The 18,743-nt window shown below is 49.8% G+C and overlaps 2 protein-coding genes across 2 annotated transcripts; one reads left to right on the top strand and one right to left on the bottom strand.

The window, feature by feature from the left end:
• Window positions 1-174: 174 nt before the first annotated feature.
• LOC124488221 (C-type lectin lectoxin-Thr1-like) lies at window positions 175-2,375 on the top strand. The gene is made up of 5 exons (XM_047050788.1): window positions 175-202; window positions 956-1,001; window positions 1,106-1,492; window positions 1,575-1,686; window positions 1,942-2,375. Exons 2-5 carry the CDS (start codon window positions 956-958, stop codon window positions 1,943-1,945), a joined length of 549 nt encoding a protein of 182 aa, XP_046906744.1. The 5' UTR covers window positions 175-202; the 3' UTR covers window positions 1,946-2,375.
• Window positions 2,376-3,115: 740 nt separating this feature from the next.
• On the bottom strand, window positions 3,116-17,585 carry LOC124488181 (carnitine O-palmitoyltransferase 1, liver isoform-like). Its single transcript, XM_047050728.1, has 20 exons — window positions 17,365-17,585; window positions 12,348-12,490; window positions 11,965-12,104; window positions 11,626-11,800; window positions 11,372-11,473; window positions 11,097-11,234; window positions 10,444-10,521; window positions 9,644-9,751; window positions 8,811-8,898; window positions 7,121-7,316; window positions 6,671-6,859; window positions 6,070-6,175; window positions 5,831-5,947; window positions 5,416-5,580; window positions 5,180-5,308; window positions 4,813-4,968; window positions 4,379-4,492; window positions 4,191-4,283; window positions 3,888-4,048; window positions 3,116-3,125 (listed from the first exon to the last, which is right to left on the bottom strand). Exons 2-20 carry the CDS (start codon window positions 12,486-12,488, stop codon window positions 3,116-3,118), a joined length of 2,406 nt encoding a protein of 801 aa, XP_046906684.1. The 5' UTR covers window positions 12,489-12,490; window positions 17,365-17,585.
• Between the last annotated feature and the right edge of the window lie 1,158 nt (window positions 17,586-18,743).

Consider the following 18,743-nt stretch of genomic DNA (forward strand, 5'->3'; position numbering starts at 1 on the left):
GACAATAACATATACTCTTCTGACTGAGAACATAATGTAAATTTCGCGACACCTGGGGGTAAATGTGTAACAAATGATTACAGAGTCAAATGTATACACTGAACATCATTTGCATGGTTCTCTGGAAATAGCAGGAGGTTCATGAACAACGTTATCCATCCCAGTCTGCTGTGAACATCCCCACGCTCACGTCTCTCCTCAGGTAAGGTGCATTTAAGGACACTTATTGTCACCTGTACATTCCTCACATATCTGCTCCTTCTTCATAGTATAGGTCCTAGATGGATTGTCTTCCCAAAAGCTTTGTTAGACTTAATATCGGTATTGAATGAACTTAGTCAAACACAATAATTCCATTCATAATATATTTGTATCAGTTCAGTTATTATGTATGTATGAATCTTCAGCAATTATGAAGTTAGAATTGTGTTCATATGTGTGTCTGGGTATACAATATTTAACTAATTGTGTGTGTGTGTATAAATATTAGGGGTGTAACAATATATTGTGGAACAACATATCTTAATACAACATTTTTACAATATGTATCGTAGAATTATGGCAATATTTTTACAATATGACGTCCGTTTGAACCTATTTGTTGAGCTACCAGTGTGCAACCTGCTCTGCACCTGCATCATGCGTGCATTCACAGAAATAGCTTGAACTGAGTAAACAAAATTGTATGCACAACAAAGAAAATTCTTGAAAATGTTTAATGTTTTGGAAATTAATCTGTTAATTGAATTTCAGTTTCATTTAAAATGTTGTTTAAAATATTGTGATATGTATTGTATCGTACACCCAGTATCATGATACGTATTGTATCGTATACCCACTATCGTGATACATATTGTATCGTACACCCAGTATTGTGATACGTATTGTATCGTGATCTGAGTGTATCGTTACACCCCTTGTAAATATGTGTGTGCGTGTATCTGTGTGTGTGTAGATGAGAGCCATGCAGCGCAGAGTCTCATCTGTTGCCCTGCTCCTTGGTAAGAGTCTTTCAAGTCATCAGTCTAGTCAACACACTTCCTACAACCTTCCAGCCTCTCCAGCTCAGAACAAACTCAGTCATGAGATGATTATGTGTTTGCAGAGTTCTGGGTGCTCTCTGCCTGTGCACTCCATCAGTATCATCAGGTCACAATTCTGCTGAATTGGTCTGATGCCCAGAGCTACTGTAGAGAGCACTTTGTTGACCTGGCGACCTTAGACAGCATGGAAGACATGCAGGGTCTGAATGAGCAGATGAAAGACCAGATACTTCCTGGATCATGGCTTCGGCTAGGATTGAAAAGAGACAGTAATGGCAGCAGCTGGAAGTGGTCGGACCAATCAACATCCTCCTTCAGCTACTGGGGGAGTGGCCAACCATATGATCGCTCTGGCTGGGACTGTGTCAACATAGTGTGGTCTATCAGTGATTCAGGGCTGTTGTACGCACAGACGTGTTCTGCAAAAATGTATTTTCTTTGCCACAACGGTGAGTGAGACTTATAATATATATAATATTGCATAATCTACCAATAATGTCCGACTGTGTCATAATGGCTAATTTACCCCAGGGAACATTGATATGAAACCTACTAAGGTGAAGCTGGTGGGGAGAGTGGAACTGGTTCCTAATTCACCTTCGGACTTAGAGGATCCTGCCATGCGGACTCCATCTTGCAGCAAGTGAGTGTCTCTCTGTGTGAGGGAGGGCAGTCCTCTGACTGTACATGATGTGTAGTCAAAGTCTCAGTCATTACAGACAACCAGCAGTTACACCCTAGAACCATGTAAGGATTGTTATTGCAGTAAGAATACCCTTTACAGATGACAGTGACAGGTTGGTCACTGTCAAAACACATACTGATCCAAGACTAGTTCAGTGTTCTACAATACACCCCATAATGTGGTGTAACCATGACAGTGTGACTGTGCCCCCAGATGAAGGGAGCTGGGAGGATCCCAGAGCACAGCACGCTGAGATGGAAGAAGCAGAAGGATGGGAAGGTTTTCCACAAGAAGGAGGGAGGAAGAGGAGACACGTGTCACTAACAAGTCATATTTTTGAGCTTGGCCATGGAAGCTCAACCATCTTGAAGCAGGCGAGCTAAACTGTAGCTTTGTATTTGTGGTTATGGCATTTCTTGTGTTCATTACAATTTGAACTCTTGTTTTCTGAAGTTTTTCAATGTTGGTTGACAGGAGATTTCTGCAACATAAGCCAATTGCCAAGGAAAATATGACTAAGGATAGTTTGAACTTTTTATTGAAACAAAAATATTTACGTTTTTGTGTTGTTTCACGCAACAAAAAAATGCAGATGATAAAAACGTGCTGGTCTGAAGAACAAACTAAAATAAATTATGAAAACAGTCGCCATAGTAACTGGCCTTTCATCCATTAGGTTATTACAGGAAAGATTTAATTAACACGTCATTTTACATAATATAATATTTTGTTTTGTAGAAAATCGCTACTTAACAAATGTAAGATCATCCACTGTATACAGCATCTCCAGACTCAACACACAACATTCCCTAACACATCCTGTTCAAAATGTTAAAATATCAGCTTGCATCGTTTCCATAACACAGAAGTAACATAGCTGGGACACAAAGCACTCAGTCGTGACCTGACAGAATGTGCGGTTTGTAGTGAAGAGGTTCAGCAAGTCCTCACCACAGGACTCAAGAAGTTCAAAAACAGAATATGAAGAGTTATATAAAAGATTAATTAAAATGACATTTATAATTCAATGATTTGTTTATCTATGTATTCATAACACAAGTTTATAGTTAAATAAGCAGGATCTTTAGTGGGCTCTGTTAGCAGTGCAGTCACCCCCCCAGACAACATGAAGCCTGGATGCTTCAGCTATCCCTGTGCAGTAACCCCCCAGACAACATGAAGCTAACATTCTCCACAACAAATAAATACCACAGTACAATCATGTGATTAAGAGGTCAACATCAATATGAAAGACCTTGGGAACTTCAAGGTTGAGAAGTACGTGTTTTATAGTGGCTGACAAGATGGAGTAATGGAATAAGGAGTAAGGAGAATGACTTGCTTGTTGATCAGAGCGGAACATGCGTCGCCTTGGTAACTATTGTTTCTAATCACTGCTGTGTGGAGCGTTCCGGAGAGGGTCACCTGATTTCCGCTCAGATAACTTTCCCCAAATATTTTTTACAAGCTGGGGTACTGGGCATCAAACAGCATTATGAAAATAGGAATGGTAAATATAGTTTGCTGACAGATTATCAATCCCTCCCAAAGACTCGGTTGGTATGATGAGAAACTGGCCACTGAAATCAAGTCCAAGTTTGAAAGTATAGGCGATAGTACAGAGTCGTACATGGCACATTTAGAGACGTAACTGTATATCTATACATACAACAATATCCTTCTTTAAACATCCTATATTAAATCCATCCATTAAACGTTGAATCCAATATAGACTTTTTTCATCAAATGTGTAATATGTTAGACAGAGGACAGTCTGCTCCCACAGTCTGCTCCCACAGTAACAAACATCTACACTTTCAAACTAAATGACCTTTAAAACCTCATTATGCTATCCAGACCCTCCTCCACCTGACACACACCACCTCACTGGACTTCCTGGTTCCCTCTCCTCGTCCCTCTTCTTCCTGGCTCTCCTCTACAGCTCCTTCTTGGCCTGGCCCAGCGAAGCCTCCTGCTGGCTCCGCCCCTCCCTGTCCTCCTGCTGGCTCCTCCCCTCCCTGTCCTCCTGCTGGCTCCGCCCCTCCCTGTCCTCATGCTGGCTCCGCCCCTCCCTGTCCTCATGCTGGCTCCTCCCCTCCCTGTCCTCATGCTGGCTCCTCCCCTCCCTGTCCCCCTGCTGGCTCCTCCCCCCCCTGGCCTCCTGCTGGCTCCTCCCCTCCCTGGCCTCCTGCTGGCTCCTCCCCTCCCTGGCTTTCTGCTGGCTCCTCCCAGTTCTAGAAGGTTCTCTTTGGTCTGGGGACAGCAGCTGCAGCAGGTCCATCAGGGCTCGTTTGATCTGAGCTCCAAACTTATGAGAGTCCTGATGGAAAGGAACACACGTACACTGAACAGCCGGGAACTTAACACTGTCTAGTTAACTTCATAAATGACTTCTTCAAGAGTATTCTTAGGTATGCACAGTCTGAGTGTGTGTGTGTGTGTGTGTGGGGGGGTCTACTCACAGTTTGAGGGCAGGAGTGCTTGCAGGAGATGTGGAAGTTGATCATGCCCTCTCCCACAATGATGTAAGACACGCCGTAGCCATCATCTGCCACCTGAAGAGAGGAGCACGTCGTCATGACTACACAGGTGGGGCTTCGTGGTTGTCATGACTACACAGACAGGGGTCAGAGGGCAGGCTGGTACTGACCGGGCCAAAGCCGCCTCCACAGGAGATGTACTCTGGATGGTTGACCATGTCGAACAGCTCCACCTGCTGGACGGGAGTCTGGCTGGTGGACAGACGCCACGGCTCTGATAGCACCTGAAGCACACAGACACAGGAGAGAGAGAGAGGTGAGGACAGAGGAGAGGTTAGGACAGAGGAGAGGTTAGGAGAGGACAGAGGAGAGGTGAGGACAGAGGAGAGGTGAGGACAGAGGAGAGGTGAGGACAGAGGAGGGGTTAGGACAGAGGAAAGGTGAGGACAGAGGAGAGGTGAGGACAGAGGAGGGGTTAGGACAGAGGAGAGGTGAGGACAGGTGAGGACAGAGGAGAGGTGAGGACAGAGGAGGGGTTAGGACAGAGGAGAGGTGAGGACAGAGGAGAGGTGAGGACAGAGGAGGGGTTAGGATGGGGCCAAACCTGGTTAAGGAAGGGAGAGTCCACCCCCAGGTACTTTGACACCACATAGAGGCAGAAGAGGTGGCGGTCGATGCCAGCGCCCGTCATGGCCAGGCGGTACAGGTTCTGGTGCTTCTCTGCTGCCGCACGGAGCAGCCTCCTGCACACCTCCGCCCCCTGGTGGATGAGGACGAGAAGGAGAGAGTAAGAAGAGGAGAGAAAGAGGAAGGAGATAGGAGAGTAAAGGAAGAGGGCAAGAAGTTCTGATGTGACGTCCAGTTTTCAAGCAGGGTGGATTATGTCTCATATAAAGGGAGGATTTTATGTCTAAATGAAAGTGACGCTTAACACGAACCTATGAAGAGTAGGGTTGTTTGTTTAACTGTACCTCTCCTCCCTCCAGCGCCTTGACGAAGGCACAGCCCTCGCTGGAGCAGGAGCGCACAGTCTCTGTGCGGCCCTCCCTGAAGAGACGGGTCATGGAGGCCTCGTAGGTCAGACAGAACATCCCCCGATCCTGGGAGGGAGGGAAGGAAGAGGTGGGGGAGGGGGAAGTATTTAGTATATATGTATATATATATATATATATATATGGTGTGTGTGTGTGTGAGAGAGGGTATTCACCCTGTAGTAGGCCAGCTGCAGAGCCAGTTGGATGAAGGCGTCAGGGCTGATCCTGCACTTCTTCATCCTGCCCTTCCCAAACTCCTGGTAGGAGAACACGTGGAAGTCCACGTCATCAGCCAGAGCCTGCGCAACCTCCAGAGACCTGCTCACCTGCTCCTGGCACTGGGACACACACACACTCAGTACAGCAGCCAAGAAGAGGTGGAGACAGGCAGACAGGCTGACGGCTAGACAGGCAGACGGCTAGACAGGCAGACAGCTAGACAGGCAGACAGGCAGACAGGCAGACAGGCAGACAGCTAGACAGGCAGACAGCTAGACAGGCAGCTAGACAGGCAGCTAGACAGGCAGCTAGACCGGCAGCTAGACAGGCAGACAGCTAGACAGGCAGACAGCTAGACAGGCAGCTGACCTGTGTGGAGATGTCCCAGGTGAGTCTCTGGGGAGGGGGTATAGACTGGTTCACTTCTCCTTTGCAGTGGCCCTCCTCGTTGTAGCCCAGCTGGAAACTGTCTGTGGCCAGCGCATACTGGACACACACACACACAGTCAGGTACACTGACAGCCATGATTATGCCTCAAAATGACCAATAGCGGGCCTGTATGGTGGTGATCTGACATGTTTGGACCAATCCCAGCAGGGGGTCTTACCTCCCACAGGTGAGCCACCACGGGGGCGTCGGCCCAGGAGTGCTCCGCGTTCAGCCCGTTCTTCCCGTTCTTGTAGATCACCACGGAGAACGACTTGTCAAACCACCTGGCAGGAACCACGGCAACCACAGATCAGTAACCACAGCAACAACAATCTCATTAGCATCAACAACCTCATCAACATTAACAATATTATCAGTATCAACAACTACAAATGTATCTTTCTGAAAGCCTTCTGATGGTATTGACTGTTGGGTAGAGAAGGCATCTGCTAACTGTGGTTTGTGGCGTTCTAAACACGAGTGTTGCCAACAGGGACGTTGTAGAGTGTCCTCTGGTGGACAAACTATGCAACGCCAACACTCATAACATGGTTGAAGGGTGTTTTGTCCGCTTTTTTAAATATGAAGTTATCAGGCATTATAAATGCAGATACTGAAAATGCCTGATATCGGTCAGGCTCTAAAACCCACACTTACAGATACATTTAGTAATTTTTTATTAACGCTAGTGGCTAGCTAGCCTGGGGCGACAGATATAAGCAGTTCCACAAGTTCTGTCAGCGGTTCGTATCCCCCTTCAGACTGAGACACCAGCTCACCTGTCGTAACACTTCCCATGGAGGAGAGACTTGGCGTAGCGGTCCAGACTGGCGCCCGGGTCTTCTCCCATCATGCCTTGCTCCTCGTCGTCCAGCGTGACGAAGAACGCCGCCTTCTCGATGCAGTCCAGTGAGCGCTTGTTCACCCCTGAGCTGAAGAACTGCTTCCTGGCTTTGGCCCAGGGGATTCTGGGAAGGAGAGCACCACAGGAGCGGTTGAGGTTAGAGTTAGGGCTGGGTTAGGGTTAGGGCTGAGTTAGGATTAGGTACTGAGGATGGAAGAGGGTTAGGGACGCCCTTGTCTCCAGGCGTGTCCCCAGGGGCGTGTCCCCAGAGGCGTGTCCCCAGAGGCGTGTCCCCAGGGGCGTGTCCCCAGAGGCGTGTCCCCAGAGGCGTGTCCCCAGAGGCGTGTCCCCAGGGGCGTGTCCCCGGGGGCGTGTCCAGGCTCACCTGTCCCCGGCAGTCAGAGCTCCCAGCTTGTCCTCGCCGGGCGAGGGGGCCGAGGGGTCGTCAAGGATACGCTGCACCTGTGACTCCACCTCCCGCGGTGAGAGCAGCCGCCCGGCGCTGTACATCCACAAGCGGAAGTAGCGCCCCCGGTGGTACACCACCACATAGTCACTGTCCTGCCAGTGCTGCACCGTGTCTGGGGGAAGGGGGAGGAGGGGTGAGAGATGGAGAGAGAGAGACAGGGATGGAGGGAGGGATGGAGAGTGTGGATTTAGATGACAGTCATCAGGGTAGGGGGCAGGATCAGGTCACCATGACAACACACAGGGAAAGGTGGAAAACAACAGTCAGACTGAGCCAGGGGCGGGGCCTGGGGGCAGGGCTTGGGGAGTCAGACTACCTGTGACGATTCCTGGGAGCCGACAAGAGGAGAACATCCGCTCAAACTGATAGGAGCAGCAGGGCACAGCAGACCTCAACAACCACTAAGACCAAGACCAGGAACCAGCGCAGACCAAGGCCAGAGGGTGAGGAGGAGGAGGAAGAGGAAGAGAGGAGGAACAACAAAGGGAAAGGAGGAGGGATGGAGAGAGAGTGAGAGAGCAACATGAAGACAGGAAACAGGGACCGGGGGAGGTTAAAGGGAAGGGATGAGGAAGGAAAAGGTGGAGCAAAGTGAAGAAGAACAGAGTTAGATCCAACAGAGTTAGTAGCAGCATTCTGTACAGCCACAGACACGCTGGACAGACACGCTGGACAGACACGCTGGACAGACACGCTGGACAGACAAGCTGGACAGACACGCTGGACGACAAGCTGGACAGACACGCTGGACAGACACGCTGGACAGACACGCTGGACAGACACGCTGGACAGACAAGCTGGACAGACACGCTGGACAGACACGCTGGACAGACACGCTGGACAGACACGCTGGACGACACGCTGGACAGACACGCTGGACAGACACGCTGGACAGACACGCTGGACAGACAAGCTGGACAGACACGCTGGACAGACACGCTGGACAGACAAGCTGGACAGACACGCTGGACAGACACGCTGGACAGACACGCTGGACAGACACGCTGGACAGACAAGCTGGACAGACACGCTGGACGACAAGCTGGACAGACACGCTGGACAGACACGCTGGACAGACACGCTGGACAGACAAGCTGGACAGACACGCTGGACAGACACGCTGGACAGACACGCTGGACAGACACGCTGGACAGACACGCTGGACAGACACGCTGGACGACAAGCTGGACAGACACGCTGGACAGACACGCTGGACAGACACGCTGGACAGACACGCTGGACAGACACGCTGGACAGACAAGCTGGACAGACACGCTGGACAGACACGCTGGACAGACACGCTGGACAGACACGCTGGACAGACAAGCTGGACAGACACGCTGGACAGACACGCTGGACAGACACGCTGGACAGACACGCTGGACAGACACGCTGGACAGACACGCTGGATGAAGAGATGGACGACATGAGGAGACGACATGAGGAGACAACAGAGCTGTTCTCACGGCCGACATATCAGGACGACAAATGTGATTGACAAAACAGCTGTGACAGGACAGGAGATCCCATCCAGCCCAGCCCAGCCCAGCCCAGAGAGCATCCCCCTCCCTCCTCCTACTAGCTGTGTGTGTGTGCGCGTGATTACCAGTCTCCTCTCCAGGAGTGCGTGTGGTGTTGAACATCCTCTCACACTGAGCAGCACAGAGAGGAATGAACGTGCCTGGAATACGACTCTGGAGGACAGAGGAGGAGGGAGGAGGTAGAGAGAGGGAGGAGGAGGTCAGAGGGAGGAGGTAGAGAGAGGGTGGAGGAGGTGAGAGGGAGGAGGAGGTAGAGAGAGGGAGGAGGAGGTCAGAGGGAGGAGGTAGAGAGAGGGTGGAGGAGGTGAGAGGGAGGAGGAGGTAGAGAGAGGGAGGAGGAGAAAGGGAGGAGGTAGAGAGAGGGAAGAGGAGGTAGAGAGAGGGAGGAGGTAGAGAGAGGGAGGAGGAGAAAGGGAGGAGGTAGAGAGAGGGAAGAGGAGGTAGAGAGAGGGAGGAGGTAGAGAGAGGGAAGAAAGAGGAGGGAGCGAGGATGAGAGGAGGGAGGATGAGAGGAGGGAGCGAGGATGAGAAGAGGGAGGGAGGATGAGAGGAGGGAGGGAGGAAGGGAGATGACATGAGATGAGAGCATGGACAGGTGACGGGAAATAACCAGAAAACAACCCAGAGGGGACAGAACAGTGATGGGATGTTCACCTCACACACTTACAATAACACACACACACACACACACAACACGTAACCTTAGAACACCCGGTGACACACACACAGAATATCATATCAATTGTGGCAGAGATGAGGTTCCTTTGTGTTTCTTTCTTTGACTAAACCACCAGAACAATGTTCAAATTGCACCTCTAATCTCTCTCCTGCTGTTCTGTCTATCAGGCCTGTCTGCATGTGTGGGTGGAGGGGTGTGTGTGTGTCCAGGTGAACGTACAGGCTTAATGTCTTCTCGGTGTAGCTTCCTGTGGTACAGCAGGATGGCGTGGAGGGTGTTACCCGCACGGGCTGCCTGGATAGGGGTGGGGGTCACAAACAGGAAGTCCTGTGAGGGGGGAGGAGGAGGGTGGGGGGGGGTGAGGAGAGGGAGGGAGAAAGGGAAGGAGGGAGAAAGGGAGAGGCAGATGGAGGGAGGAAGGATGGATTATTAATGGTTTTGATGGTATTCGTCCTGTAGCTGAAATGTCCCCAATGTCAAACCAATACAATCATGTTGAATGAGCCCAACCAGGTCAACCAGGGTGTATGGAGGAGGGGCAGGGGAGGAAGGCAGAGGAGAGAGATGGGAGAGAGGAGCGTACCATGCTGTAGGAGCGCGGGGGGAACACAGGAACATACATTTACATTACATTTATGCATTTAGCAGACGCTTTTTTCCAAAGCGACTTCCAAAACAGAGCTTTACAAAAGTGCATAGGTCACTGATCAACAACGAGATAGCCCCAAACATTGCGAGCAGCCAAAACATAAAGCATACATTTTGAAAACCAAGTAAGTGCCAAAGGGAAGACATACCATGCCCTTGGAGCACGGGGGGAACACAGGAACGTACCATGCCGTAGGAGCACGGGGGAAACACAGGAACGTACCATGCCGTAGGAGCACGGGGGGAACACAGGAACGTACCATGCCGTAGGAGCACGGGGGAAACACAGGAACGTACCATGCCGTAGGAGCACGGGGGGAACACAGGAATGTACCATGCCGTAGGAGCACGGGGGGAACACAGGAACGTACCATGCCGTAGTAGTTGCTGTTGACCATGATGGGACTCCGCCCCCTCAGGTAGATGTACTCCTCCCACCAGTCGCTCACCTGAGGACACACACACACTGTCAGGACACACACACACTGTCAGGACACACACACACTGTCAGGACACACACACACTGTCAGGACAAAGGTTGTGAAAAAACCTTTGAAAAAAATTGTACACATTGTCTATGTAGTGCAAAAAATTCCAAGCAGGCACACCTAATAATAATACATTGTCACAGTAGGGGGAAAATCTCTGGAACCAAGAACACCATCCAATCAAGACTATAACGAACTGCGTCGATTCACCACTCTTAGACAGTTAGCCGTGATGAATCATTCAACACAACACCAGCAAGCAACAAAGACTTGCATCATTGATGGGATTTTAAATTGGCTTCAGAGGGCAGAGCCAGGTGTGTGTGTGGTTGGGGGGAGGGGGTGTGAAGGGTTGGCATTTCCTTTCCTTCCGCCCCTCCTCCATCACCCCCCTCCCCTCCTCCACCACCCCTCTCTCCTCCACCACCACCCCCTCCCCTCCTCCACCACCCCTCTCTCCTCCACCACCACCCCCCTCCCCTCCTCCACCACCCCTCTCCCCTCCTCCACCACCCCTCTCCCCTCCGGGTGCTTACGTAGTTGGACGCCCACAAGGTCTTCAGTTTGAGGTACCACTGCAGCCGGTTGGCCAGACTGCTCTCAAACTGGGCTGCCAGAGACACTATGCCCTCAAACTGCTCGTCGTTCATCAGAGGACGAGCTGATTCCAGATACTGGAGGGAGGAATGTGATGATGAGGGTTAGGGTGAGTGAGGGTGTGTGTGTGAGGTGACCAGGGTGTGTGTGTGAGTGTGTGTGTGGCGACCAGGGTGTGTGTGTGAGTGTGTGTGTGGTGACCAGGGTGTCTCACCCTCTTCATGGTGTCCTTGACGGCAGGCAGGGGCAGGTTGGGCAGGGAGCCCTGGTAGCTGTACAGCAGGGGCTGTCTGCCTGAGAACATGCGCACCAGAGCCTGCGCTCACACACACACACACACACACACACACACACACACACACAGGTTAGGGGTGTATGTTCGTGAGTGTGTTTGTATCCTTCTGAAGAAATGGATGAGAGAATCAGTAGTGTGTGTGTGTGTGTAGGTGTGTGTGTGTGTCCACTGACCAGCCAGACTTTGGTGGTGATGGACATGTTCCCGTGCTGCTCAAACATCCAGCGGTGGTAGGAGAGCAGCTGCTTGAGGCAGAGCCTCATGGTGAAGATGAGAGCCAGCCACAGCAGGGTGCTGAACACCACTGCAGCCAGCACCACCTGACTCTGACTGCTCAGAGACTGGCTGCTGGGGGGAGGGAGGGGAGAGACAAGAGTCAAACTGGTTCTACAGAACTGTCTAGACTGTTACGACACACACTCAAGGAAACCCAACTTCTGCTAGTTTCTACAGTGTGTGTATATATGAGGTGTGTGTGTGTGTGTGTATATGAGGTGTGTGTGTGTGCGTACCTGGCAGGCAGGTGCTCCTGTATCTTGGCGATGAGGCCCATAGAGGGGTCAGAGCGTGTGTACATGGTGGCCAGGATGGCGATGACCACAAACAGCCAGGAGGAAGGGCTGGCGGGGTACACGCCCGTGATCACACTGTTCTGTCAGGGGGACAAGACAGGGGGTCAGCTCTATCATCACCACGGTCACCACGGTCACCAAGGAACCTGGAGTGTGTGGGTGTGGTGAAGTGCAGCGTTGCTAGGGAGCTACTATCATCTGTCCTATTAGCTGCAGCTGACAGAGGAGGCTAGCACCGGAGGAACTAGAACAGGGAGGTTAGTGTGAGGTCAGTGTGTGAGGTAGGAGTGTGTGGGGGGTAGGAGTGTGTGGTAAGTGTCCACCTTGATGCGTATGAGCCTCTTCTTCCAGGAGCGCAGGCCTGACAGGTAGATCTGGGTGAAGGCCTGGTGGGACAGCTGCAGGTCGATGCCCTCGGGGGTCACCGTGAACTGGAACGCCACCGCCTGGTGAGCCTCTGCCATGGCTGCACACACACACACACACACACACACACACACACACACACACACACACACACACACACACACACACACACACACACACACACACACACACACACACACACACACACACACACACACACACACACACACACACACACACACACACACAGAGATCAATATTGAGTTAAGGAGATGGAGGACATGAGAACAGGTTAAAAGATAACAGGTTTGGTGGTCAAGAGTCATTCACACACACAAACAAAAGTGGGTCTGTATTTACCAGGCCCAGTCCCCACAAAACATCCAGTAAACACTTCAGTTCACACACACCATGCTTCCGTCATGGGGCGTAAAAGTGGGCTGAACCGCAATGACTGATGGATGATTCCTCCAGTAGCAAGACACTGTCTGCTTGATGTAGCGAAAGGATTGGTTTAAAATCGTCAACAGGCAAACCTTTGGTCCAATCAAGATTAAGGGCCGGAGCAGCAGCTGTCCAGGACAGGCTGGGTCTGTTAACACAGGATAGATTTTTTTGTCCCCATAACTAGGCTACCCATAACGCCTGGAGGGGAAGCCAGTGTCTATAGACACATCTGCTCATTACATGTCATGTAGACACACACACACGCCATCCCCTGACCTCGGAGCTTGCCTGGGAGAGAGCGAGAGAGAGAGAGAGAGAGAGCGAGAGAGCGAGAGAGAGCGAGAGAGCGAGACTGCAAGAGAGAGGAGCGCAAACTCAAGAATTTCCTTGGGGATCAACAACTTGAATTTAGTTCAGTTTTAGTAGTTGGAAGAGAAAAGGCCAAAGATAAGATAGAGAAAGACAGAAAGAGAGACTGAGGAGAGAGAGAGACTGAGGAAACAGAGAGAGAGACTGAGGAGAGAGAGAGACTGAGGAGAGAGAGCGAGTGGCAGATGAATGGTTGGCCCTGCCAAGGACTAACAGCAGCAGGAGATCAGCGATGGCCACTACAGCCTGTCCTGACTGCCAACACACACACACACACCTTCTGTTCAGATGAACACTGGCAGCACAGCATATCACTCACACATACACACACACTGGCAAGAATGCTTGTTTCATCACTCATCCTGCTCAGATCCGGGCCTGATTCTGCTGCACAGGTGTTAAAACAAGGCCTTGTCCAGGATACAATATTCCACACTGGCTATTAGTGTCCTGCAAGAGGCATAACAGTGATTCTGGATGCACTGACACTTGACAGAGATTCACGTCAATCCTACTGATGTCTGAAGAGATTGCAGAACACCGGACCCACAAACCACTGCTGAGAAGATCTGCCTGAACACCCCAGCTGAGCTCTCAGTCTGCTCCCCTCATCTCCTCCTCACAGCTTCCTGAACAGACGGGTGGAAAACTACCAGGCCGAGAGGAGAGAGGAATGGGAGGTGGGCAGGGGAGAGGAGGGAGAGGGGAGAAAGAGAGAGAGGAGCAGCAGGGAGAATAGAGGAATAGGAGGGGGTTTGAGGCAGAGAGGGGAGGGAGGGAGAGGGTTTGGGGGAGAGAGGGGAGAGGGAGGGGGTTTGAGGCAGAGAGGGGAGGGAGGGAGAGGGTTTGGGGGAGAGAGGGGAGAGGGAGGGGGTTTAAGGCAGAGAGGGGAGGGAGGGAGGGTTTGGGGGAGAGAGGGTGGGAGAGGGTTTGGGGGAGAGAAAGGGGAGGGTTTGGGGGAGAGAGGAGAGGGAGGGGGTTTGAGGCAGAGAGGGGAGGGAGGGAGAGGGTTTGGGGGAGAGAGGGGAGAGGGAGGGGGTTTGAGGCAGAGGGGAGGGAGGGAGAGGGTTTGGGGGAGAGAGAGAGAGGGTGGGGGTTTGGGGGAGAGAGAGGGTGGGATGGGACTAAACTGGGTGAAAGGTGGATATCCCCTGACTATAGGGCCCCCTATGGCAGACTGACAGCAATCATGTTTGAACTCCAAGTCTGGTCAGCCAAGTCACACACTGTGGTAGTGGGCAGGGCACTCTACTGGAGTGGGCTGGGCCCAGCGTTCTAGTAGTGGGCTAGGTCCAGCGTTCTAGTAGTGGGCTAGGTCCAGCATTCTAGTAGTGGGCTAGGGCTAGGTCCAGTGTTCTAGTAGTGGGCCAGGTTCTGCGTTCTAGTAGTGGGCTAGGTCCAGTGTTCTAGTAGTGGGCTAGGCCCAGTGTTCCTAGTAGTGGGCTAGGCCCAGTGTTCTAGTAGTGGGCTAGGCCCAGTGTTCTAGTAGTGGGCTAGGTCCAGCATTCTAGTAGTGGGCTAGGTCCAGTGTTCTAGTAGGTTGTAGTTGTAGACTTTGAGTACAAGTCTAGCCCATTATATTCCAGAGAATTAAGATCTATAGTCTATCTCCAAAACTTGACAACACGCCCCAAAACCATCTATTCTAGATGGATTATCAGCCTTACAAGTATGAGGAAGAACATGGTATAACTTTTAGCTTATTGGGATGAACTGTCCCTTTAAAAGCAACCAAATGCACGCATGCACGCGCACACAGTAATGTTCACACTGAGCAATCTAGTGTTATTGTCCTTGCAGTAGTCCTCTCCAAGTTGGACTACTGTAACTCGCTGCTCGCCGGTCTCCCATCATGCGCAACCCGCCCTCTTCAGAGGATTCAGAACGCAAGGCCCGTCTGGTCTACAATCTACCCAGACGCTCCCACGTTACCCCGCTCCTCATCTCCCTCCACTGGCTACCCATAACGGCCCGCATCAGATTCAAGACCCTGGTACTGACCTTCCGAGCAGTGAACGGGACTGCGCCCGACTACATCAAGTCTCTCCTGCAGCCTTACACCCCCACCCGCCACCTACGGTCTTCTTCAGACAACCGCCTGGTGGTCCCACCTCTCAAGACCGCCCGGTCCCAGCACAAGCTCTTCTCCTGCCTGGCACCCCAGTGGTGGAATCAACTCCCCACCTCCATCAGAGACACGGACTGTCTCTCCACCTTCAAGAGAAGGCTCAAGACACACTTGTTCCGGGAGTACAATGGTACTTAGGAATGGTTTGCTGAACCCAACGCTAGTTTCCTCAAGGTTCACAATGACTCTTGCTTAGACTGTTGCTCTTGTTGGTTAGTGGTAGCTAATTTAAACTGTTGTATTCTTTTTTAGTTAATCCTATTTTTATTGCTTTCCTACAGGTACACCTGCACTTAGAGATTAATGTTGTGTAATTTTTAACTTGTTTAACTACATGCTCTTATGGTTTCTTCCCTTTAGCACTATTTTTTGGTTGTTCACAATATGTACTTCTTGTTTTTGACTACCCGCAATGCTGTGGGGCTATCTTGTTGTTATTATCAGTGACCTATGCACTTTTTAAAGCTCTCTCTTGGAAGTCGCTTTGGATAAAAGCGTCTGCTAAATGAATAAATGTAAATGTAAATCTTAAGGTAGAGGTAAAATTACTACAAAAATAGAATCGGTAATCATTGTCATTATGGTTTAGGCCTTTGCCTCACCGTAGCAACAGCAAGCGGTCTGTTTTTTTATTTCTTTATTTATAATGGCCATCTGTCATAACATCAGAGATACATTCAGGTAGAAGGAAACATAACAACTATTAAACAAGTCTTAGTTACCAGGTGATACTGTCAATGTTTGACTTGAACGAATAGCTCACACAACGCTTCCCAATGGCAGAGATCGACACTTATTTCTTACATTTCTTTGCAGGGGGATGGGGTTACTGACGGTGACATAACTGACCTACTGTCATATATGTGTCCAGTCCACTGTGCATTAGCTAGATAGATAAAGGCTTCTGGGGGAAAGAGCAAAGGGTCATTGAGTGGTATTTACCTAATATTCAATGACATACAATCTGCAAACGGTACAATATCTGCTGGAAGTAATGTGAGTAAGCGAATCTACTGTTGTGGACCTGTGCACTGATCCATAGCGTACATAACCTATATAGCTACTCCGAAGTGGTAGACTAGTCAGCTTTCAAATAGCTAGAAGTATTATTTTCAAGTTAACATGAACTCCCTTATTGACTTGTGATGAAGGCCAACAATGTAGCCTACTTCGCCAATACCGCAAGTGTGAACACATTCGTAACAGGGGGAGTGAAAGTGAAAAGTACAGCATTACTTAAAACGTAAACACGCTTTTGCTGAAGTTAGAGTAGACCTAAAGGCAGCGTTCGAGCCGTGCATCCTAGCAGCACTGGACCGTAACATACCGTAAAAAGCTCGGGTCGTGAACAGCTAGACAAGCGGTTCAAACCATATATCTATGGTTCAAACTACTTGAATATTCCACGACTAGTATTCTACATATAAGGCCGGTTAGCGGTAGCGTACGACTGGATCTAAAGTGCCGTTATATTTCAACGGGCTTCATTGAGATGATTCTAGTGAACTGAACTAGGTTCGATCTTGTCGATAACGTTAGCACTAGCTAGCACTATGGAGTTGCCAGACTAGAACGGGACCTTGCTAGTCAAGTCAGTTTTAATTTTAACATAGTAAAACAAGATTCACAAGCTAGCGAGCTAGTTTCGAGGCTAACTGGCTATCTAGCTAGCGAGTCGGCTTGCATGTGGGCAAAAATGTCCGAGACCCAGACTTAATTGTACAGTTTTAACACGCCGATTGACTAGTAAGCACTAAGCATGTGGAATACGAACTCCTAACTTGATATTATTAGCTAGTACTGTACTAGTAGCTACAGAAGCGCGTAGTTTGGTCATTTAGCTGGCCGGTGTTGTTCCATGTTTCCTGACTGACATGGTCCTGTGTCTGACAATTCTGTCAACGACACCTGATAAGAATGATTGCGAGCGGAATCTCACCCAAGAACATTTCCAGCAGACCACTTTCTAATTGGTCATCTGTGTCTAAGCAAACAATTAAATGTTCAAATAATACGTCTGGTCAACATACCTGGGTGGGAAAATAGGAAACAGAATTTTCGAGGACTGTCAGCAGTCAACTGAAGCTAACTTCTGACGTTGACGAGACTCCTTCCGTCTCTAGCTGCAGGGACCGATCAAGGCCTCTTCTCGTTTTCATGGAATGTTTTGTTTGACGATAAACTGATGTTTAACCTCAAGACTGCGACCGTATCTATGCAACACAAACCGATTGGCTCGCCCACCCACCCCTTGCTACAGGACCGCCCCTAGAAGTGGAGGGGCCATGATCGCTAGCCTGAGCCAGCCTTTCCCACTTTGCCCACTTATAGCTCTAATATTTTTGCGGACGCACATCCCATAAATTCAATTAATTTGCGTTTATCACACATGTTTAACAACACCACGGGAGCCAAACAGTTCGCTTTCACGGCTTGAGCAAAGAAAAAGTCAGCGCCACAGTAAGCACACATTGTACAGAGGTAACCTGCGTAACTACCACGGCCAAATCTAGAACTCACGGTAAAGTTAGAAACGTGACTTTTAGTAACTAGAACAGGTTATGTTAAAGGTCCCATGACATGAAAATGTCACTTTAGAAGGTTATTTAACATTAATATGAGTTCCCCTAGCCTGCCTTTGGTCTAGCCTGGTCTTAACCAGACTCCTACATTTAATTTGTACAGGGTAGTGATGTGTCGTTCGTGAACGATTCGTTCATTTTGAACGAATCCTTATAAGGACTCGGGAGTAACGAGTCCTCTCAACGAGTGATTCGTTCATTTCCCGACTCGGTCTTTCTACGAGTCTTTGGATCATGTTTCACGTGACCTGCATAGGCTCTGTAGCTAGAGGAAACGAACGATTCGTTCCTTTCCCGACTCGGTCTTTCTACGAGTCTTTGGATCATTTTTCACGTGACCTGTATAGGCTGTAGCAAGAGGAAACGAACGATTCGTTCCTTTCCCGACTCGGTCTTTCTACGAGTCTTTGGATCATTTTTCACGTGACCTGCATAGGCTCTGTAGCCAGAGGAAACGAATGATTAGTTCCTTCCCCGACTCGGTCTTTCTACGAGTCTTTGGATCCTTTTTTCACGTGACCCGCATTGTATTTTTTAGTAGAGGAAACAGTTTCCTTATTCCCTTTCGCGTGGCCGCTGTTTTAGTAAGACGTGAATGAATGATATTCGCTCAAGTCATCATACTGACTGGTTTTGTTATTTTCACTTTACATTTACACTTACAGTTTAGTGCAGTGTAATTGTTTGACGTGATAATTAAATGCTAGTGTGATAATACATGACCAAATCATACAAACTCATGATACATTTTAATGCAGGAATTTATTTTGAAATAGTATTTGCTGGTGCACATGTCATGCACTAACCTACAGTGGACGTATAGGGGC

Source organism: Hypomesus transpacificus, unplaced genomic scaffold, assembly GCF_021917145.1.
Source record: "Hypomesus transpacificus isolate Combined female unplaced genomic scaffold, fHypTra1 scaffold_127, whole genome shotgun sequence".
Classification (NCBI taxonomy): domain Eukaryota; kingdom Metazoa; phylum Chordata; class Actinopteri; order Osmeriformes; family Osmeridae; genus Hypomesus; species Hypomesus transpacificus.

Bases quoted from the DNA above. Each gene is read 5' to 3' on its own strand.
- LOC124488221 (XM_047050788.1), top strand. From the start codon at position 956: ATGAGAGCCATGCAGCGCAGAGTCTCATCTGTTGCCCTGCTCCTTG. The intron at 1,002-1,105 runs GTAAGAGTCTTT...ATGTGTTTGCAG, and splicing joins ATCTGTTGCCCTGCTCCTTG to AGTTCTGGGTGCTCTCTGCC. The intron at 1,493-1,574 runs GTGAGTGAGACT...AATTTACCCCAG, and splicing joins GTATTTTCTTTGCCACAACG to GGAACATTGATATGAAACCT.
- LOC124488181 (XM_047050728.1), bottom strand. From the start codon at position 12,488: ATGGCAGAGGCTCACCAGGCGGTGGCGTTCCAGTTCACGGTGACCCCC. The intron at 11,801-11,964 runs GTACGCACACAC...CCCTCCCCCCAG, and splicing joins CAGGAGCACCTGCCTGCCAG to CAGCCAGTCTCTGAGCAGTC. The intron at 5,948-6,069 runs GTAAGACCCCCT...GTGTGTGTCCAG, and splicing joins TGGTGGCTCACCTGTGGGAG to TATGCGCTGGCCACAGACAG.